The sequence below is a fragment of the Pezoporus flaviventris genome, unplaced genomic scaffold, assembly GCF_033815535.1.
Source record: "Pezoporus flaviventris isolate CSIRO_AGI_PZ_B2104156 unplaced genomic scaffold, CSIRO_AGI_Pfla_v1 ptg000112l, whole genome shotgun sequence".
Classification (NCBI taxonomy): Eukaryota; Metazoa; Chordata; class Aves; order Psittaciformes; family Psittacidae; genus Pezoporus; species Pezoporus flaviventris.
In genome coordinates this window covers 334,669-355,668 of record NW_026892660.1, presented here as the reverse complement: position 1 = coordinate 355,668, position 21,000 = coordinate 334,669, and the positions used below count along the sequence as shown (strand labels likewise).

General features: G+C 46.2%; 1 protein-coding gene across 6 annotated transcripts in view; it reads right to left on the bottom strand.

Moving 5' to 3' along the window:
* ASH1L (ASH1 like histone lysine methyltransferase) overlaps positions 1 to 21,000 on the bottom strand; it is a 38,731-nt gene that overhangs the window by 4,309 nt on the left and 13,422 nt on the right. For 5 of the 6 annotated variants that reach the window (XM_061477884.1, XM_061477886.1, XM_061477887.1 and 2 more), the window contains 22 exons: positions 19,960 to 20,061; positions 17,078 to 17,816; positions 15,948 to 16,127; positions 13,203 to 13,297; positions 10,563 to 10,636; positions 9,342 to 9,387; positions 9,023 to 9,131; positions 8,287 to 8,493; positions 7,162 to 7,308; positions 6,098 to 6,206; positions 5,754 to 5,915; positions 5,451 to 5,545; positions 5,086 to 5,243; positions 4,008 to 4,160; positions 3,485 to 3,539; positions 3,250 to 3,382; positions 2,779 to 3,027; positions 2,294 to 2,380; positions 1,965 to 2,055; positions 1,311 to 1,449; positions 612 to 784; positions 53 to 219 (listed from right to left, as the gene is read on the bottom strand). In XM_061477884.1, the coding sequence (XP_061333868.1) occupies positions 53 to 219; positions 612 to 784; positions 1,311 to 1,449; positions 1,965 to 2,055; positions 2,294 to 2,380; positions 2,779 to 3,027; positions 3,250 to 3,382; positions 3,485 to 3,539; positions 4,008 to 4,160; positions 5,086 to 5,243; positions 5,451 to 5,545; positions 5,754 to 5,915; positions 6,098 to 6,206; positions 7,162 to 7,308; positions 8,287 to 8,493; positions 9,023 to 9,131; positions 9,342 to 9,387; positions 10,563 to 10,636; positions 13,203 to 13,297; positions 15,948 to 16,127; positions 17,078 to 17,816; positions 19,960 to 20,061 (3,470 nt within the window). The remainder of the gene's footprint in view (positions 1 to 52; positions 220 to 611; positions 785 to 1,310; positions 1,450 to 1,964; positions 2,056 to 2,293; positions 2,381 to 2,778; positions 3,028 to 3,249; positions 3,383 to 3,484; positions 3,540 to 4,007; positions 4,161 to 5,085; positions 5,244 to 5,450; positions 5,546 to 5,753; positions 5,916 to 6,097; positions 6,207 to 7,161; positions 7,309 to 8,286; positions 8,494 to 9,022; positions 9,132 to 9,341; positions 9,388 to 10,562; positions 10,637 to 13,202; positions 13,298 to 15,947; positions 16,128 to 17,077; positions 17,817 to 19,959; positions 20,062 to 21,000) is intronic. The other variant, XM_061477885.1, reaches the window with a different exon arrangement.

Genomic DNA, 21,000 nt, shown 5'->3' with positions numbered 1-21,000 from the left:
TATGGCCAGTCTTGTAGCAAAAAGGAAGGAAGCCAAGGGAAGAAATACTTACTGAAAAGTCTCTCTTGGGTGTGAGTTTCTTGGGAAAGTGGTCAAAGGCATAGGGCTTGGTGCAGACGGGATAGCGGTTCCGGTGGATCTTGTAGAAGAGATGAGCTGATTTGTCCAGGCGGTAGTCACAGATATACACATCCTGCTCCTTCACACCTTTTGGCCTCCCTGCATTTGGAAACAGAGCAGGAAAAAATGCCAATGAGATTCAAGAGGAAGCTCATGGTACAGCAGAACCACAGCAAGCCATCCACAGTGTCAACGAGGCATAGGGGCTGGCAGAGCTGCTCGGTGGGATGGCAGTTAGAAGTAGATGAGCTCTAGGGCCCCTTCCAACCCAAACCAGTCTGGGATTCTGTGATTATGCAGAGGAAATTAGAAGGTATTTTGATTACTTACTCTTCTACTTTTATTTCAATTACGAAGCTGTTCTTACCTCAAACCATGGGTTTTACCACCTCCTGATTCTCCCCATCCCACTGTGGGGTGAGTGAGCAGCTTCATGGTACTTGGGGTTAAACAACAGCAGCAGTGGTGCATTGTATTTCATTTCTCCTTACCTTTGCAGTAGGTGTAGAGGTCAAGAACACAGCACGTGCCCACCACAGCCTCCAAGGGGATGATTTCATACAGTGGCACCCGGAAGAGCTCATTGTGATAGAACTTTCGAGAAGGGGAATGATGTGTTTCATGTGGACGGAAATAGTGATGACCAAAGGCAAACCGCTCCTCTCTGCAGGGGTGAAGTGAGAGAAACAGGAGGGAAAAAAGGCAAGAGATTACGTCTGTGAGCCCAGGTACAACCTCCCTTCAAGCCCTCCACCTCACTTGGAACAGTCTTGCATTTTTGCAATGACTGTGATGAAAAGCAAGGTCACAGAACATTACACTTCAACTTTAGCCCCTTCACGAAGTGGAAATGCTCCTAGTGTGAGTTTTATGAACACAGCAGGCTTACTATGCTGCTATCATTGGGGCATTTAATCCCATTACAGGGGCTTAGGCAGTGATCATGAGCTGTCAGTGTGTAGTCTTGGCCTGTTCTAACTGAGGAAACTGCATGAACTGATAGCTCTTACTCCTTGTTTAAACCTCCAAACTTAGATGCTATCACTTTGCAGTCGTGAAGCACAAGCAGAGGCATGATGAAGCCTCTGTAACTGAACCGTGTTCAGTCCTGTGTTTTCAAGCTATGATCAGACTTCTGCAAAATCACTGTATCTGCAATGTCCCCAATTCAAGAGATGCCTTGAACATACTTCTCATTTTTCCAGAGCTTTTCGATGCGGAATATATCGAGTTTCTCCCTGTTGATGTGGGATAGGAGCCGGTAGGACTGCCGCACGGGGTGGCCATCCGGAGTTCTGCGGCTGTCCCTCATCAGGTAAACACAGTCACCTGGCAATGGGCACAAAACACACACCTCTAAAGAACCTGTCATCAGTCTAGCACCAAAAACAGAGCAAATTCTGTCATTAAAACTAACATTCCAGCAGAACTCCAAGAAGATGCACAGATCAGCACCGACAGACTCGGGGTTTTGAAGCAATGTCCAGAAAGATACACTTCAGGGAACGAACAAGCAATAAGCTGATGTTTTAATGACCATTCTACACTAAAACACTGAAGACCTAATAGCCTTCTTTGCCTTTACTTCTAAATGTTAACTACCACAAGTTGGCTCAGCATCTTCCTTCTCTGGCCAGGAGGAGAGCCCTATCTGTGCTAAAGGTAATTATGTTGCTTCATCAACCAGCCTGTGAGAACTCTTACTATGTGTCACTCCCATAATAGCAAAGAGTGCAGCTTTCTACTTGTAAGAAGATAAAAGGATTTTCAACAGGGTGATGCCAGAAATCTCTGTACGCTCTGATCTGATGGAAAGCACAGCAGCTGCCAGGGTTAGCACGTACCTTGGCGCAGCAGCAGATCATCCCGTAACAAGCAAATGTAATAGACACAGCCAGGCTGGGCATAGTGGGGACGAGGGATCATGGGCACCTCCTGGATGAAGAAAGAAAAAAGGAAGGAAATGCTGTGATGCTCACCATAATCAGTGCAAAGATGGGGCTGAAATCCTTTTGCAGAAGTAGGCAGAGAATTGGTACTTAAGGTGGTTAAACCTAAACCGAGGAAGCTACTCTATAAAGTGAGAACCCCACACTGGTTTGGCCAATCTCAATAATAAATTAAAATGCAAGAGCTGCTTTAGTTTAGCAACGAAGAGGAGACTTTTTCTTACCCTGTTCACTGACCGAGGTTCACACTGCTCACACAAGTAGTGTTCAACATCCGAATTCACCCCCATACAGTCGCAGTGCTGCCAGACCTAGAAAACCAGATAAACCCCAGTTAGAAATTCCTGTGACAGACTGCATTGACAACTGGCATTTTCTCAAGCAAACATGGAGGAAAGCAAGCAAGCGAGCTTCCCAAAGGGAATTCAGAAGACAGACAAGATCCTCATGCAACCGTGGGCCCCAAATTGTTGAAGTTAATTCTGCTCGCCAAGGACAGGAGCTGCTGATGGTCTCAGGAAGTGCTAGCTCCTCTGTAGAGAAATGCAAGTTGCATTTCTTCTGTGAAAGCAGACTTTCAGTTCCTCTGGAGAGGAAGTGAAGGTCTGCAGAAGTAATTCATGCTACCAGCTACACGGAACCGCTAGTAAATGTTGCACTGGGCACGGAGAAGAGCACCAGGCTCTGTTTTGTGTTCCCCCTGCCTCACCATGCACTTTTCACACTGGATCATGAGTCCTTCATCTTTGTAAAGGCCACAAATGCATCTGATCACGTCCTCGTCCTTCTCGTGCCCGCTCTCCTTCTCGCAGACCGACGTCTCGCTGCTGTCGGCCTCACTTGCTGTTTCCCCCACGATCTCATCGATCTGGGCCGCTGCCTCGTGCCGGGCGCTGTAATACGCCTTCCGCAGGCGGCACACGTCGCGCCCCGTCGGGGACTTCCTCCCATAGTATTTCTGTGTGAAACCAGAGCAAGGCAACCATTAAGGTCCTTTCCAACCCAAACCAGGCTGGGATTCCATCATCCTGTCAATGTCTGCTCATCAGAAACAGATCATCACAAGGTCTCTTCTTCTAAGACAGTTTTCTTCTCCTATTACTGTAAATCACCAAGAGCATTAAATGAGGCAACACGCCCACTGTCTCTGCAATAGCTTTAAGGCCAGAGAGAGCCTCACCTCTGCATTCCGGAAGACCTTCAGCATGTCCCCATCAAAAGCTTCCACAGTTTTGTAATAGCCAGTCAAGATCTGCTTCTCGATGGTGGCAAGGTCCAGGGGATCAGAGATCTTCTCATAATAGTCCGCATTTCTAAAATGGGAATGCATGCACAATGTCATTTTCACTAGCAAGTTGAAGCTGTGCAAATCCATTATGGAAAACTACGGGTTGCTCTGGGAAGCAAGCGCTTACTTTTTCTTTGGGGGTAGGTTCAGGAGAGGAGCTGCAAGAGCCTGCCTGGAGGAGTCTGTAACAGGAACACAGAGTTCAACATTTACTTGAGTGAAACTTCAAAAGACAAGTACCTAACAACATTCCACCTAGGTTAAAAAAAGGCTCTTCTGCTATCTGAGGCAGAGGGAGTTGAAATGCTTTTGCATTTCTAGAAGCTGGCTGCTGTAATGGGACTACAAGTATCGAAATGGATGATATTTCCTTGTAATTCTGTCAGCTGTACCATTTTGCTGAACCACTCAAAAAGCAACTTAAAAGGATAGCAACATCTGCAGATTCTGGTGGCAGAGGAAGGGGTTGGGGATGAAGTAAAGCCATTTAAAGTCATTACTGGTAGCAGGAGAAAGGAGGGAAAAGGAAGGAAGGTTCTTTAACACCCTGAAAAAAGCGATTTTTTTCCTAGGATGTGCCATGCAGTTCATTGCTTCAGAGGCTGAGAAAGTCTTCAGGGAAGTTTCTTAAGGAGTGTTGTTACCTTCACCTTTATAGGCGATGATGCTATCACATATTTCCTTAAAGATCTGGGCTAGGCGGGCAGCGCGAGCCACCTCAATGTTCTCCTCAGCTGCAGCCAAGCGGCGTGTTCGCACGGAGCGGGCGGTCTGAAGGGCTGAGAACTGGGTCATGAACACATCTGAGGGAGGGCAAAAAGAGAGATCCAATCACAGCCTCCTTTCCCATCCAGCAGCTCCCTCAGTTATTAAAATGAATGTGTTTTCTAAGCTACTACAATAGTAAAAAGCTTCAGTTTCATATCCCCAGGTCAACTCTCACTGCTTCGAGCTCATCTAAATGCTTAAGCTGGTTAGCAAAGCATTTTATGTTGCTGGAACAAATACAGCATGTCACTGAATTCACCTAAAACACTTCCCAGCTTCGCCTGTACCTGACAGAGGGACCCAGTCCTGCCTGGCTGTGAAGATTATGGTCCTGCAAAGAGAGAGTGCTGTTTTTGGAGCAGGAGTTTTGTCCCGCTCCCATAGCTGCACGCCAAAAAGCTTTGTTCTCTAAAGGCCTGAATGCCACTGAATTATGAGGATAAATGACAATTGTCAAAGTCAGCACAACTGTTTCTAGTCTGGGGACACAGAATGCAGTAAAGAGCCCTTCTCTGCGAGGGTCCAGTCATGGAAGATGTTAAATATCATCCTCCTCTTCTGATAAACCACTCCTGATGCAACACGAGACAGGACAACTTCTACCAGGACTGAGACAACAGGGCTGCTGGAGGAACAGAAACGGATCCAGCAACCCCACCAACGGGTCAGAGGGTCCAAAATTCTCATCCTTAAGCAAACAGCATGAAGTGTTTCAGAGGAAACTGCAGAATCCCATTATGCAGAAACCCCACTGGAACAGCAAAAGGGCTTCTGTCTTACCCTGCTATGTAAAGATAAAGGCATTCATACACAATCATGTATGTAGGTATTTTTCTCTGTATAGCATTCCCTGTACGTGCTATAAACTTGTAGTAACTCTACATTTGATTTATACACAGAGCTTAAACTTCTCACATAGGTTCTCAAAGCAGCAACCTGAGGAACCTGTGCTGGCCTCACCAGATTTAATGTTCCCATCATCCCGACAGATCCCGTTCCAGCGGTTGTACAGTGATGTGCTGTGGATATTGTCACTGACGTGCTTCACTTCCTCTTGCTTCTGTCGAATCTTTTCCCAGTTTCGTACCAAAAATACATGGTGTTTCAGCACAAAATTCCTATGGGAGTTAGGAAAGCATTCAAGAATCACCTTCCTACTGTAAAACCCATTCCTTCTCTCCTCAGTGGAGAGGAATTCCACCCCAGCTGCTTAAAGGAGAACTAAGAACTGCTTACTCAGGCATTTCATGAGGCCCTGTCTCACAGAAACAACATCTGCACAAGGCTCCATCTCTGAGGAGAATCCCACTGAAAGAATTCCTCACCTTTCTCTGTTTGACATGGGCTTCATCTGCAGCTGTGGCGTCAGCCTTGTTGGTGCGTTCACACTTTCACTGGGCTCCTCTGGGATGTGACCCCTCTGGAAAACACATCATTCTGATAGACAGGAAAAACTGTGCCAAGAACTTGGCAAAGCACTAGAAGTAGCTGCTGAGACAGGACCTGCACTATTTCTCTATAGCATTTCTCTGAAGTTTAAAATACACAAATACAGGGTTTTTTGCTCTGATGGCATGAACCCATTTCCTATCCTTTATTCACATAAAAAAGCTGGGTTTACTACTTACTCTCTTCTTTAGTTTGTGCTTTGACTTCCTTTTCTCTTTTGACCGTCCAGGCCTTCTGTGGGTGCTCACAGGCTGATTGCTTTTGCTTGAAAGCCCATTCATTCGCTGACTTTTACCCCCGATTATGCCTCTGCATTTGTCAAAACCACACTTGCAGAGTTGCTTTGAAAAAGAAAATAGAAATACCCTTTGAAAATAACCCCCAGAACATGTAGGTTCTCTCTCAGTATTCTACAGAACCTGCTGTGTCAAATACAACACAAAAGCTTTGGTCAAGCGACCTTCAACTTGATACAACTGTTTGTCCTGGCTGTTTTCTCAGGGCCTTGCACTGGGAGCCTTACCTGTTTTTCAACATTAAAGGAATGAAAATTGTAGTCATAAGTCAGTTCAGTACCAGCAGGCATGTCTTTAAGTGCGTACAATCCAATCCTGTAAACACCATTCACCGACCTGCAGGGAAAACACAAGGAGAGATTCCCAAGAATTAAAAAGAAAAGGCTTTGTCCACATAGTGGAAGAGTTAAGAGACAGGAAGCAACCCTTCTGCTCTGCCCTGGATTATGCTGCTTCTTCACTCGTGCTATTCTTTTGTTTCTCTCTTGCAACAAACGTTGGTGGCCAAAAAAGTGAATCCTGGATTTATAGAAAGGGGGAAGTTGTGCTTCAAATAGAGAAGCTCCAAATTATACTGGCTGTTGTGGCAGACCTGCTTCTCAACCATCAAGATTCAGGCCCTCCCCTTAAATCAAAAGCTTACCTTGACCATCAGACCTCATTTCACAACACACACTAAAGCGAGCTGCCTCTCCAATACCTTTACTTCTTTTGTGCTGGATTTTCCAGAGTAGGACTCGATTCCTATTGCTGAAATCCACTAGAATTCGCTGGGAATCACCAGCTTCTCTGCCACCACCTTATCACAGCCATCTGCCACTTCACTCTATGTTATTCCCTACAGGTTTCTCAGAAGTGCTTCCTACTAGTCTGGCGCTGGCTTGCTTCTGATAACAGAGTACTGATAGGACACGGGGTTTGTTGAAATCAGACTACTTCCCTCTTTGCTTGCTTTAAAAAAAGAGTATTTGAAGTGAAGGAACGAAAAGACACGCAGAGATTATTTTTGGCATTACCCAGGCTTCAAAATGTGGAGCAGATTAACAGTATGACAAACAACAACGTTGGGTTTGCCTTGCCAGTAAACTTAGATCCTGCCTCCAAAATGTCCAATGCTTGAACACATTACATCACTCCTCTTGTGCAACGCAAGCATCATAGAAATGTTATTTACAGTGTTCAGCTTGATTCCCCTCCCTATTTTTAGACGAGATTCTCTTGATGCTCTGGTTATCTACATGTTAGTCACTGCCATCCCCGTCTTCCAGTAAACACAAAATGTTTCTCTTACCATTTCTGCATCTCACAGTTAGGATTACAGCTGTGGTTGATAAAACGAGCCTCATTGCCCATACGATAACTATCTATCACCATTCCACTGTCTAAATTCAGGCAGTAATGATCACTGTGATTATGGTACTGTTCAATCATCCGGTTCCTAGGAAGCAACACAGGAAAGTTATTTGTGATTCTGCTTGTTGCTGCAAAACAGGGAGTAACAAAGTCACAGAGCATTTGGGAATTCTGAGAGAGGGTTTGGAAGGAAAAGCAATGATCATCTTTGATTTTATAGAACCATACACCTCGAGATGGAGGAAAACCATTTTTATACCTATTTTTATAAGTCAAGGCCACTGACAGAGCTTGCATTAGAATTTAGAAATTTGCTCTTCTGGAATGCTCCCTTTTGGGTTCTGCAGATTATTTGTCTACATTTCATGGTGATAACCTGTGTATGGAAGAGAAAATGCAAGTATACATTCTTTGGTGTGTATCTGTATGCATGTGAACAACAATCAGCTTCTTTCATTAGCTGGGACTGGACACAATTGCTGGGTTGACATCCATGGATTACAGCTTCCTCTTTTTAGCAAGAGAGCAACAGGAGTCAGTTGTGTTAGCAGGTATTTCTGCATGAGAAGATTGCATCTGTCTTCTGACGAGTCTCTAAGAGCAAGTATGTCCCTCCAATCTCAATTGTCCTGTGATGCCATGGAGTTAAAAGACTACATTCATTATTAATGCTCCCACTTGTTCTTTCTCACACCTATCTGCAGAAGCTGAACCACCCTTCCTGCTCCATTCTGCCCCTCAGTTCTATCTTGCACAGTTCAAATCCTGCACAGTCCTCATAATGACACAAAATTCACATGCACTTGTAGCATTTGGCATTTCTAGAGCAGATGTGGCAGATGATGCATTCCAAACACTAACCATGCCTCTCTATTTGACTGAGAAACACTTGGTGGATCAAAAGAGCTGAACTCTAGGCCTTCCTTCTGGTGGCTGTGACCAGAAAGGCATTCTTTCCCCACCTCCTCTCCCCTTTGTTTCTAAGGGTTTCCCAGCAATGATAATAGATGCTAAAGTCATTTATTGAGCCTCCCATGCTAAAGCAGCAAATAAATATTTCTACCTGAATTCTTGCTCACTAACAACTTCTCCCAGATATTCAATGATAAACTGTCCTGCTTTCAGGGGTTCTTTGGTACGAATACCCCATCCTTTCTCCTCAGCCCGGAACCTCTCCAGGCACTGCACCCATTCATGCCTCTGTATCCGCTGATTGCAGCACTGGTCACCACAAGGGCATGTGTTTGGTGAACACTCCGCAAAGATCATCCTAAAATAGAAAGCAAGGAAGTTAAAGGAAGGTGCATGGCCTACTTTTACATCTATCACACAAAGGGCAAAAGAAATGCCTTTGTTAAACACAAGTTACTACAGAATCCCAGCCTGCTTCAGGTTGGAAGGGACCTTAAAGTTCATCCAGGTCCAACCCCCTGCATGGGCAAGGACACCTTCCACTAGAGCAGGTTGCTCCAAGCCCTGTCCAACCTGGCCCTGAACACTGCCAGGGATGGGGCAGCCACAAAGAACTGAAATGCTTCTTGTTATCAAGGGATAATTCACACAGAGATTCACAGCCTCCCACTGCTATTCAAAGATCAAACTGGAGCTTTTAAAGGCATCTTTCCTCTGAAGAAAGAAGTCGGGGAGCATACGTGCAGCAGGTTACCCTATATGCTCTGGAACAAGACTTTAATTTCTGGGGTTGCATCCAGCACAACTCTTTTCTTAAGCTGTTATTAATTGATGTGGAATACTACATTTATTGAAACTGCCTTCTCATCACTCAACCTCTTTCTAACCTGTTGAGACAGTCCTCCACACAGCCCTTCCCGTTGTCATCATCTGGCTTCTTGCAATTGCAGGTGGTGGCCTCATAGCCAGAGAGAGGTTTGACATCCACATAGACGTCTGGAGAGGAAAGAAAACAACAAAAAACAAACCCAAACAGGGAAAAGAATTCTTTCCAGGTGAAGAGCAGAGTGATTTCTCTACAAGACTTTCATTCCAATTCCACAAAGCAAGAAGGAGGAGATGGAAGCATCTTTGGGAGGATGAAGAGCATGACAGACAGGAGGGGTGGCAGAAACGAACACACTTGAATAATAAGATTTTACTTACTAGAACGGATTTTTTTATACAGTGGGACATCTGGCTTTTTATACAACTAAAAGGAAGAGAAAGAAAATGTTAATACACTGCAGAAGTGCTTCTGTTAGTCAAAAGAATCAAGGGAATTGTGTTCTGTACAGAGGGAAGCTTTGTAATCCCTACAAAATGCAGCTGCATTCTCTTCTTTAGGCTCAGACTACATTAGCAAATAGGTCAAAAGAAGTACCTGGGTAACAGAACTCAGGCTAAAGGGAGTTAGCTGAGCATTCTGCCTAACATAGAGTTTATTCTTCCCATACTCTGAACACAGCAGTATGGATCATGAGGACAGACTAAACTGAGCAAAGCATGTAACCTGCACAAGCACTGTACAAACAAAACTGCTCTGGAAGGGGTTCCCAAATTCTAGGAAGAGACAGAAAATGTCAAGGAAATAGATCACACGTGTATTATTTATGTAATATTGAAGAGATAAGATAGGCAGATGTAAGTCATCTTCAATACATGGCAAGAAGCCGAAATGTCAACCAGGAGCATTACCTGAAGATTCAATTTTAGTGGCATTACACAGAGTAGCTGGAGCCACAGCCACCTGGGGATTTGTCTTGCTCATTTACAAGCTAAGTTACATGTCACCGAACGCTCTCTTGCTGTAAAGCTGGGGACAGATTTACTCTCCAGCCTCAAATCCTGTGTTCAATCACTTGGTGGAAACTTCTCAGGGAGAAAACAAAATAGTCCTATTTTTAGGCTTGCCCATATTTAAAGCTCTTTCCGAAGAACGAGGCTGTGAACGAGTTTCTCTTCTCTCCTCAGCATGAAAATCTCAGCTTGCAAGTGAAAAATAAATTCCACTCTGCTGGGACTGATCCAAGAAAAATAAGGGCTGAGATTTCTCAGTGCTGCTGGCAGCACATCTGAATTCTCCCGAGGCGTGTCTAAAACAAGATCACTGCAGAGAGCAGCCACACACCAAAATAAGAGTCTGCTCCAAAAGGAACGACTTTTTGCAGCAGAAACCCCTGGGATTGCTATTTTGCAAGAGAGGGAATAATGGAAATTATTGCTATTAAATACATATGCAAATCCTTTTCTTCCTCAGAGAGTGGCAGCCTCAGGAGCATTCACCAACACACGGGGTACAGAAACAGTTTCATGCAGGAGTCAACGCTATCTTCTCTCTAAGACTTGATGGCAATCTTGGCAACCCAGGAACTTTTTATCTTGTACCTGATTGTGTTTCCACTGCCAGAGGATGTCGTAAGGCAGCTGGAAGTCGATCCTCTTCTGTCTGAGATACTTTCCTGAAACAAAAAAGGTTTGTCAGTGGCACACACTCAGCTTCCCCTATCCCCAAGGGGAAACTGAGCCGCCCCCAGGCACAGGGCCAGCTCCCGATAGGGCCTCTCCACACTGGAAAGGCCAAGAGGCAGAAGAGCAGAATCCTCCCAGAACATTTTGTTTGTCTGGCAAGCCCAGGGAAGAGCCCTGCACAAGGCTCCCTCCTGCATTCTACCCTCTCAGTTTGAACCTTTCCTGCCAGAGAGGAAACTGCTGCCTTAGACAGGAGATGCCTGGTGAGGTCGGCGCAGAGGGAGCTGCCCTCTGCATTGATGATGGTGTTACAGATGCCACCAAACTCCAGCAGTCACAGTTCAACTCCCAAGAGCAGTGCCAGGAACCTGCTGGGGTCACTGAACCTGAGCTACACGGCGGACAAGAGCAAATAAGTGACAACATGAATTCAACTTTGTGCCTCACGGTGGCTTCTGGGCAGGAATCTCACAGCTGACGCCTTCTGCATCCACATGAACGCAGTGATGTGGCACAGAGACCAAATCTGCCTGCACCATTCATGCAAGCTGGTAAATCACAACCTTGTACTCAAAGAAACCAAACAGTATCCAAGCCTGTTCCTATGACCTTCACAAAGAGAGACTTAAGAACAAACTCAGACTTGGCAAACACACCCCTAAATGTTCTGGAAAGACTTCAAGCTGGTCTATGTTTTCAGCAGCAACTGACACTGCTTTCAGGAAGGAGTTACTACTCCCAGTGCAGATCTAGACTACTCCAACTTACTGTCACCCTGAAGCCTTCCCCAAAAGAGGGACACTGACCCATTATGCTTTGTTAACATGGGACCTGAGGCCTGGCACAGGCACTGGGTTAGTTCTGGCCAAGCTTAAAAGGTTCTCTCATCATTTTGCTTTTGGACAAGGGCCTGTAAGGACAGGCCAAGGGGAATGGCTTTAACCTGCCAGAGGGGAGACTGAGATGAGCTCTTAGGCAGAAGCTCTTCCCTGTGAGGGTGCTGAGGCGCTGGCACAGGGTGCCCAGAGAAGCTGTGGCTGCCCCATCCCTGGCAGTGTTCAAGGCCAGGTTGGACACAGGGGTTGGAGCAACCTGCTCTAGTGGAAGGGGTCCCTGCCCATGCCAGGGGTTGGAGCTGGAGGAGCTTTAAGGTCCCTTCAACCCAAACCAGGCTGGGATTCTGTGAATACTGGGTCCGAGAACTGAAGTGAGGAGGGACCAAGGATGAGGTGTCAGCCCCATGTCTGATTTTCCCAGCTTTTCTGAATGTTAACAAGTGCCTTTCCCACCCCTCCAGCTGGAAGGGGTCTCATGTACATTCACACACATGCCCTCACCACTGGAAAATAACAACTGTAATGTTTTCCTTCCAATTTACCCCTCAATTACTCTCCATTTTCCATGCTGTATTCACCCATTGCAGGTTCCAGGAAAGAGCTAAATCTGCTGGGAATTTGCTTTCACATCTATGACCTCAGCAGCGAAACAAAAGGCTCTTTCAGGTGCCCTGGCACCGTGCCTGGATGCATGGAATGTCCCTCCAGCCCTGTCAAGTGGGCACTAGTGCAGTCATCTGGCAGAGAGCTTAACCTGGGAGCTCTGCAGTTAAACCACTCTGCAGCTACCTGATATAGAGTAACCGAAGCAGCTTTAACATCAGAGCAGGAGCTTGTTTGTGTCTGCTATACAATCAACCACGGGGTCAGGGCCTTGGGAAGAGAGAACAGGAGCATCCTGACAGATGGTTCGGTCACACGTCACTTCTATGACCCAATTTCAAGAGGAACTGAGAAAGGTCATGGGTTTGAGGATTTAAATTAACACCTTCATGCCTGCATTTGCAGTTACTGCTTCAGCCAGAGCTGCCCAGCTCCTCACTGCCACCACCTCCCTGTGAAAAGTCCCCATTGTGCAAGAAGCAAGAGTTCAGTTCAAGAAGACAAACCAATGACCGCTGGTACTGGATGGGACAAGTATTTCCCCTGAATAATATGAAATTTCCCAAACTAGCCCAGTCTGGTGGAGCAGATTTGTGAGTTTCAATCTGGAACTCTGAGTTCTACCTGCTCGTGCCACAGGTTATGGCACAAAGAGAAGCCCTAAGCCTCATTTATGTTCTACCCAAGGCCTCGAAGTCTATTAAATCCCCAATACTGCCTGCTTAGTTTTTGAGATTTAACGAATGCTTATAGTAGTGTCTGGCTATTCTACTGTAAGATGAGTTTGAAAAGGAAACTATTTATTGTACTGCATTTAAGCAAAAGTATTCTGGAGTTAAACCAGGCTTGAAACTGGTTCTTTCTAATGGTAAACAAAACCTGAGAACACAGTTCATGCAGCAAGGGAATAAAACAGCCTTCTGAGTCAAGCTTTTGCACTGCAGGACACAGGCGGAGGAGTGTGACCTTTGGCAAAGCTCCTGTGCTGCAAGCCAGGAGTAACCTGGCAAGGGGCTTCAAGAAGAAAGGAAAAAGGGAGACTGTGCTCCAGAGTACTCCCATGTCACCTAAGTGTGACAGCTGTTCCCAACAACGCAAACACACATGAAGTACCCACCGACGTGAATAGGGGCTGGAAACAACCCGTGCTCATGCTCTCCAGGAGTGTACTCCAGCTTTTCTTTCTTCAGTTGGATGAGGCGGCTCTTGGGACTGTGGAGAACAGTGACAAAACCCCATCAGGATGAGGAGCAGTCATTTGCAACCCCCATCTTTCCCGGCTGAATTGTGGCCCAAACGTTCAGAACACCAGGCAAGAGAGTAACAACTGAAATGGAGAAGCTTTAAGGTCCCTTCAACCCAAACCACGATTATGAAGAGGGAATGGGAAGGTATTTTGCAAAGGCAGCGTGTGAGCCTCCATTTCCAAGAGGCAAATCCTTAAACCAAGGGCACGGAAAGAAAGGAAAAACATTCAGTGGAAAGGTGACTTAATTCGAGCCAAATGTGCACCTTTTAACACCCACATATTCGCTGTAAGGGAAGGCAATGGAAAAATAGATGATGGTAAATAAGCTGCAAGGAGGAAAGCAGAGTGGAAAGGAAATGCAGAAGGCAATTATCTAAACCCACAAATAGCACATGAATTCCTTCAGGCTCTGCAGACACACCCGTGTCAGAGCCAGCCACAAAGAACACTGGGGAAAGCACCTACACTGGTCCCCTCCTAAACACAGCAGTGAAGTATTGTCAGAGGCATGTAAAAAACCCTGTGACAAATCAGTGCGCCGAACAAAGGCTGCCACCACTTCAGGGACTTCAGAGGCAAAGGCTGAGATGCCAAAGTAAAGCCCTTCGTTAAAAGGAAAGGAATAAACTGCATCGAGTATGAATGCATCGAGTACGATCTTAAGGTCCTTTCCAACCCTAACTATTCTATGATTCTATGAACCAGACACAGTTCTAGAAACACCAGCACTGCAAAAAGCACCTCATGAATTAAAAAAGGCCTCTCCACACTAGCAGTAAAAGGTCTGCACTAGCAGGTCCACATGTTCCCACTGGGAAGGCAAGGAGCTATTTTAGGCTGGGGTTTCTCAGCAGGCAAGAAAGGTTCTGCTTTTGTGTTCAGCTACTATCTTTATGAGACCTCTCCTTGCACTTTGCTGCTAGCCTTGGAGAACCTTAAATTCATAGCCTAAGTGGTACTAACATGATCCTGACCAGCTCCACAGGAGGTTTCCACCCACATCTCTGCTCATGGAGCCCAGAGACCCATTTACACTCAGTCCCTGCCTGGCCGATGTGGTGTGGGTGCACCCACCTCCAGCTCAACCACAGCCGTGGGAGCTGTGGATCTGGTGGTGGCTGAGCCATGCTCTGGCTTCCTGGCTTGAGCCTGGACCTCCTTGGCCATGATGGACTGTGTCTGACCCTGGTTACCATCACCAAACCCGATCCTGACCTGCAGAGTGACTTCCCCCTTTAACCTTGGCCTGCCTTGTCACCACAGACTGCTCTGGCAAACAGGATTCCTGCTGGGTACCACTGCCCAGGCTGTGTGAGTGCCACATGTGGGGCTGTGCCCATGACAGCAGGTTTCCTTTCCTACTGCTGCACCTGTCAGTTTTTAACTAAGCTGGAACACCTGCCAGCCAGATCCACCTTGCTGCAGATGGTGCAGAAACAGGAATTCCCAGGGCTAAACCCAAGTCCTTGCAGCCTCCCAGGATCAAGGACAAGTACCCTGGCTCATTTTCACACCATGCTCTTTACGATGTTTCCATCTGTAAGCAGATATAATGATTCCTGCAGCTGAAAAGCAGAAGATCTCTCCTGAGAATACGGAGTGGATTTGCTGGATACAGGGATTAACACTTAACTGTACCATCACTAGAGGGTGCCCTACGATTAGAGTTGCATTTTTGTTCTCAACCAAGATCCTGTTTTCAGACTCCTACAGCAGGGAGTGATATATATTCTGGGCTAACAACATTACCTTCTGCTCTCCTCTTGCACTGGCAAATGTCTGACTGTGCAGGAGAGCTGGAACAGCAAGTTAAATCACTAGAAAATGGAATTACAACCAAGTGACTCTTGTTCTGCTGATTTAGTTTGCTGAACTAACTTAGTGAGGAAGTGACGCAGTGCTGCCATGAAAGGATGGTGGGATCAGCCCTTCAAGCTGCAGCTTGCTGTAAGACAAGACACCTGAATCGAGATGGCCATAGCTGTCCTTGCCATCTCCATGCCTTGCTTTAGTATCAGTGTTCAAACAAGCCTGCAGAGTAATTCAGACTGTGTAGGGAGGATCTGCTTCCCTGGTAGGGCAAAGATTCCTCAGAGTTCTTAAGCAGCTTATCACAAACATCAGGACCAGTGCAAGGAAAGAACTCAGCATGGGAAGCAGCAGGGAAAGACCAAATCAGACCTCTTTAAGCTTTGAGGGAAGTACAACACAAAGTGCATCTGAAATTCTCTCACCCAAAAGATAACCAGTTGTCATCATTCAGTCAATACAAAGAGAAACCTAATGGCTCCTTTTATGTGGACACTGTCCTCAGGACCCGAGCACCTCAAGCTCCCCCAGAACTTTTGCTGCCATCAGCATTAGGACTGTTGATTGAAGCTCTCTTACCTTCTTCATCTGAACCACTTTCAGATTGCTCGAGGCTGCTTTCTGACTGGGGTTATATTTTAAATCTTCAGACTCTGAGAATTATCATGCATGTAATTTTTCACAGCCTTGAATTAAGTTGATGGTTTTATTTCAGCTACTCAGTAGTGGCAGCTCTGTATGGTTCTAGGTGAAAGGAGACAGTTTCCACTGGGATAGCAGCAGCGTGTCAGTGGTGTTACTTACTCTGTGGTTTTGTACACATCAGAGTAGAGCCCTGCCTTCTGGTACTTCTTCTTTGGGGGTCGAGGGGCTTTTTTCTCGCGCTGGGCTAGAGCTGGCAAAGGCTGCTCAGTGTTTTCAGGTCCAGGTGGTTTCCCAAGGGCATCCTGTGGACTGGGAGGTTCGGCTGCTGGCTCAGAGAAACTGGAAGGGAAAGGAAAGACTGAAGACTCTCCCACCAGAGCTCATTATTCCCGTCTACAACCTGGTCAGCAGAAAAAGCAATGCCCCTGTTCCTGAGTTAGCAGATGTGACTGCTAGTGACAAGAAGGCAATTCAATGATCACGATCAAGAAGTGGTTAAGCACAATCATAAGAAATGTAGGATCTTTTTATAGTAGTGTTACTAATAATTACATGAAGAATGCTGTTTGTACTTGTAACATTTATCCCTTGGCGTCTCAGCTGAGTAATGTAGAAGGTTCCAGACACAGTCTGTGAATCTAAGTGCCTACATTACAGTATTCATTCTTGAAACACAAATAGGGGGTTATTCTTCAGCACTATTCTGAAAACACACAAAGGAAGACTTATGGAAGAGTTTAGTCTGTTTGTATTGATGGTTTTGGGGATAAGCATGTGAAAATTAGATCAGGAGGTGTGATCCTTTACTAGCCACTGATTGCAGAGGTGCCCACCTTAACTCCTCCTTGCTGCTTGGTTTTACTCGTTACTTGCTGTATATCAACGGATCTCACCTTATGTTCTGTACCACTCTAAGATTCCCATGGTGCACATAACTCTTTCAATTCGTTTTTCCAACAGGATGAAGGAACAATCTCTGCTATGGTACCTCATCAGTAAATTCGTTACCAACTCACTGAAGTATTCTTCACCAAGACAACCACAAAGCTTGCCTCACTTGAGACACAAGCACAAAACCAACAGGTTTAGATTACCTGAGATTCCACCACGGGGTGTTCAGTAACTTAGGAAGATCCTAAAGCATACTTAACACTGAACATGTGAGTTTCCTCTACACTGAAAAGCAAATGTAACAAGCAGAGCTCCTTCCAGTAGGATCCTTTCATGGCCTGAGGTGATATAAAATCAACAATGACTATTCTGATGGCACAAAACTGTAAGGGAATTACCTCTTATTGCTCTCCTGCTCGTCTTCTGGCAAAGGCTTTTGGCGTTTCCTGGCCTGTTCCTCTGCAAGCCACCTCTTCCTCTTCCAGCCTTTCCGGTGATCTGTATTCAGGTTCACACTCTGCACCACAGCTTCAATCACGTCTGTGATGGTATCAGGTCCCAGGTGTAAGGGGCTGCTGCTTTCTTCTCTCTTCTCCAGCTCCTGGCTCACCAGTCGAGCTGCCTGGAAAGCCTGCATTGAGACGACAGCCTGGAGCGGGTACTTTCGAGGCCTCCCTGGCCTGCGCTTCACAAAGTTATTCCCTGTCCGTGCCTGCCTCTGCAGCTTTTTGGCTTTCAGGATCTTATTGACGTGGTCCAGATTTTTTTTTGTTGCCAAGATCTTGTTATAATTGCACATTTTCCTGGCTTGTCGCTGCATGGCTTCAACCACGCTCCTCTTGAGGTGCCGTGGGGAGTAGCTCTTGGGTAGCCTGTCGGACAGAAGCGAGATGCTGTCGCTGCAGGAGCTGCTGGGAATTGCTGGAGCTCCAAGGCTGTCCTGCTTCCCCAGCCCTCTCTCCCTGGTGTGGTTTCGAGCAGGACTAGCTGATGGTGGAACAGACACATTTGCCATGACTGCTTCTAAGGTTTTGTCCAAAGCAGCCTGGCCTTCGTGCTGCGCCATGCGCTGCAGCAAGGTATCCACTGGATCCTCAGTACTTGCCAGCCTTCCTCCCCGGGCAGGTACTCCCATCACTGAAACACAAATACACACACACTGAGAGACCTGAGATATAACCAGATGAGCTTGGAATGAAAACAGAATAGCTGGGTAGGCTGACAGGCTTTTATATCCTCTCATTGCTCAGAGCACTGAACGAGAAGACACCAATCTCTGGAACACAAGTTCCAATAGGGAGGGGACCCAGTGAAGCAGAAATGGAAAACCTACATTTTACATCAGCTTTAACACAATTATTTTCTCTTTATTCACACACAGTCCCCATTTCTTAGAGCTGCAGAAAAAGAGGGTTTTCAGGTCCACCATATAGATTATGCTGTATCAAAAAGGGGTCTGCTCCAAACCAAGAGCTTCCCGAAGCTGGTTCTTCGCGATGGCATTTAATCAGAAGCAGCCCTGGTTCTTCTGCAATAAAACGGATGCTGCCTTCCCCTAAACAGCTCACAATTGCACATTAACATTTCCAACAGAATGTTACTGCTCCTTGGGGCCAGTTATTTACATTAGATCTACTTAAAGCAGTGGGTCTGAGGCTCCAGACTGAAGAGCACATGCTACTGCAAAGGTAAGGGGAAGGCAACAGAATGTTCCTATAAAAGGGTTTGACAGGAGTGAGATGATGCATTGGCTGACAAGAGAAAGCACAAACAACTTCAGAGAGTGCACAGCTTAAACGAGGAAGTTTTAAATCCTAAAATCCTCCTGTGAACAACATTCTTCCTACGGGTTGGAAAAGGAACGCAGAAACATACTTATTTGTCAGGTCAGTGCTGTAAGCACTTGGAAAACCCAGGAACCCGAGCAGCTCTGGGAGAAGAGGGAGGATTTACACGTCCAGCTTTCATTCTGAGATGAAATAAAGAGAATCTACCCTTGGTTTTCTTCTGGCCTTAAATACACGTGAGGATGGAGCTGAGGGTTCCTCACAGAAACACCATCCATTTAGCACAGTGAGCTCTATAAAGAGCTGCCCCATCCAACGATAACCAAACTCTCCAACACGTTTGGGCACCAAGTCTAATGGATGCTCTTAAACTAGTGCTTCTGTTTGGAACCTGATCCAAAAGGCTGGGACAACTGAAGGCTGTGATCCCCAAACCAGCTGCAGCCCTGGTGAGGCACACTCGCAGCCCTCAGGAACAAAGCAGCTCTCTGACAAACACACTGAAATCCCACATGCATTCCAGATCCATGGAAATCCTAACAAAGACTCATCTTTTCAGCCGCATCATCAGTTCAATGACTTTGAAGTTGATAAACTTGTGATTCCTTCCATTCCTCTGCTCTCCTGCACAAAATCTGCCTGCACTTTTAACACCTTCCTATCCACAGACGTACTCTGCCTGCAGCTGCCCCTTTAAAATGAGCAGAAGTACGTTAACAGGACAGACAGGAAAAAAGAAAACACTTCCTCACTGTGAGGACTTTAGCAGATGCTGATTAAAGCATCTGTTACAACTATCTGTTTAAAGGGAGAAGGAAACAGCAGGTTTGGCACATTCATTCTATATGGAAATCGTAACTAGTTCCGGAAGCGCCAAGCCTTAGGACATTCACTACAAACTGATGTCTAAGAATGTCTGAATTGTGCCAACAGGACCTCTTTGCAAAAGCAAGCTCAAAACACACGAGGACTACCTTGCCCTAGGGTCATTCACGACTGGGATGAGCTGCCTGTCATCCTCCATCACTTCAGCAGGATTCTCACATGCTACCAAGAGAACATAAGAGCAGAGCCCACCCTGATCCTAACAGTTACCTACCCAAGAGTAGAAAACTGTCTGCTTTCAGAACAGCCCGGAAGTCAAGCTCTTCCCCATGGAGGAATTAACCTATTCATCTAATCTGCTGATTAACCGGAGTGTCACAGGTCTTGCTAGCCTTAAAGCACTGAGCTTCATAAAGACTAAGTGAGGAGCCAGACTCCATCCTGCCATAGTTATGCTGCTGCTTCTGGAAGCACCAGCTCAAGGTTCCCTATTTTACAACCCAATTTGCTGTACTTGAGTCCTAAAATGCAAGTAGAAAACCTCCCTCTCTCCACGAACACACTGCTGCTCTTAAAGTTGTCCCAGCAATGCTGTCTCAGCTGTCTGTAGTAGCACAGGTCTTCCTACAGCAGTGGTCTCGAAAATAAGGCCCCCAGCCATGACTTGCCTGTAGAAGATGTGCTCTCCGATGTGGATCTCTTTCGGGAAGGGCTGCAGTTTGTGCTCTCTGACGGCTTGTGGGAGGGTTTGTCCTGCGTTGGCAAAGCGCCTAAAAAACAGATCAGGGAAGAGAAAAGCACAGAAAGGCTCGTTTCAGTCTGGCAGTGCCAATACAACATGCTGCAGATGCTGAATACTCAAAGTCAGATCGCTCTGGTTTAGCTTTAGGAACATTTCCTTGCTATGATGCACAGAGGTGGAGAAGCACAGAAATGGACCATCAAGAAGGAATTGTTCGTAGGCTAATGGCACAAGGTAGGACAGCAAGCAAGCCATGAGGAAAAGCCATGGATCTCATCAGAGCATTAGCTTTTATGTGAAAAAAGAAACACACCCCCCCCCCCTTGCTACTTCAGATGAACCCCTTTCTTCATGTCCTAAATTTCACATGAGATCTGGTTTTCCCTGACTGCTACGCGCATGGAAAGCTCGCAGGTCCACAGTGGTCTCTGCCTTCAACAGCATCACTGCTCAGTCAGTCGTGCTTCAGCTTTGTCTAAGCCTATGACAAGGTTTGGTCTTAGGCATTCCCAGCAACATCTAGCAACTGTTCTGAGGTGCTGCTGGAGGCCTCAGGTCAGGGATCAAAAGCTGCACAGTTCAAACTAACTGAGACCGAATTCCAAAAGGAAAAGGAAACAGGTTTTGAACTGGACCTGTTATTCACAGTGAGCACCAAGAGCTGGTCTAAACCAGCTCAACCAAATGTCAGCCCAACCAGAAACACAGCTCTCACAGGCTCAAAAATCACGAGCAATTTCAAACCAATTCAGCAGAAGGTTAAAATTGGAAGGAAAATGGAAAGACCTTTCCACGAGAAAACATCCTCAGCAGAACTCCACATACTGCTGGACCAAAGCAAGAGGAACCTGCTGGGAAGAGGTACCTCCACAACCCTAACCCTGTTCCAAATGCTGCGCAGAGCAGAGTTTAACAGGACAGAGACCTCCCGAGCGAGAGCAGGGCTGGAATTCAACACCGCAGGATT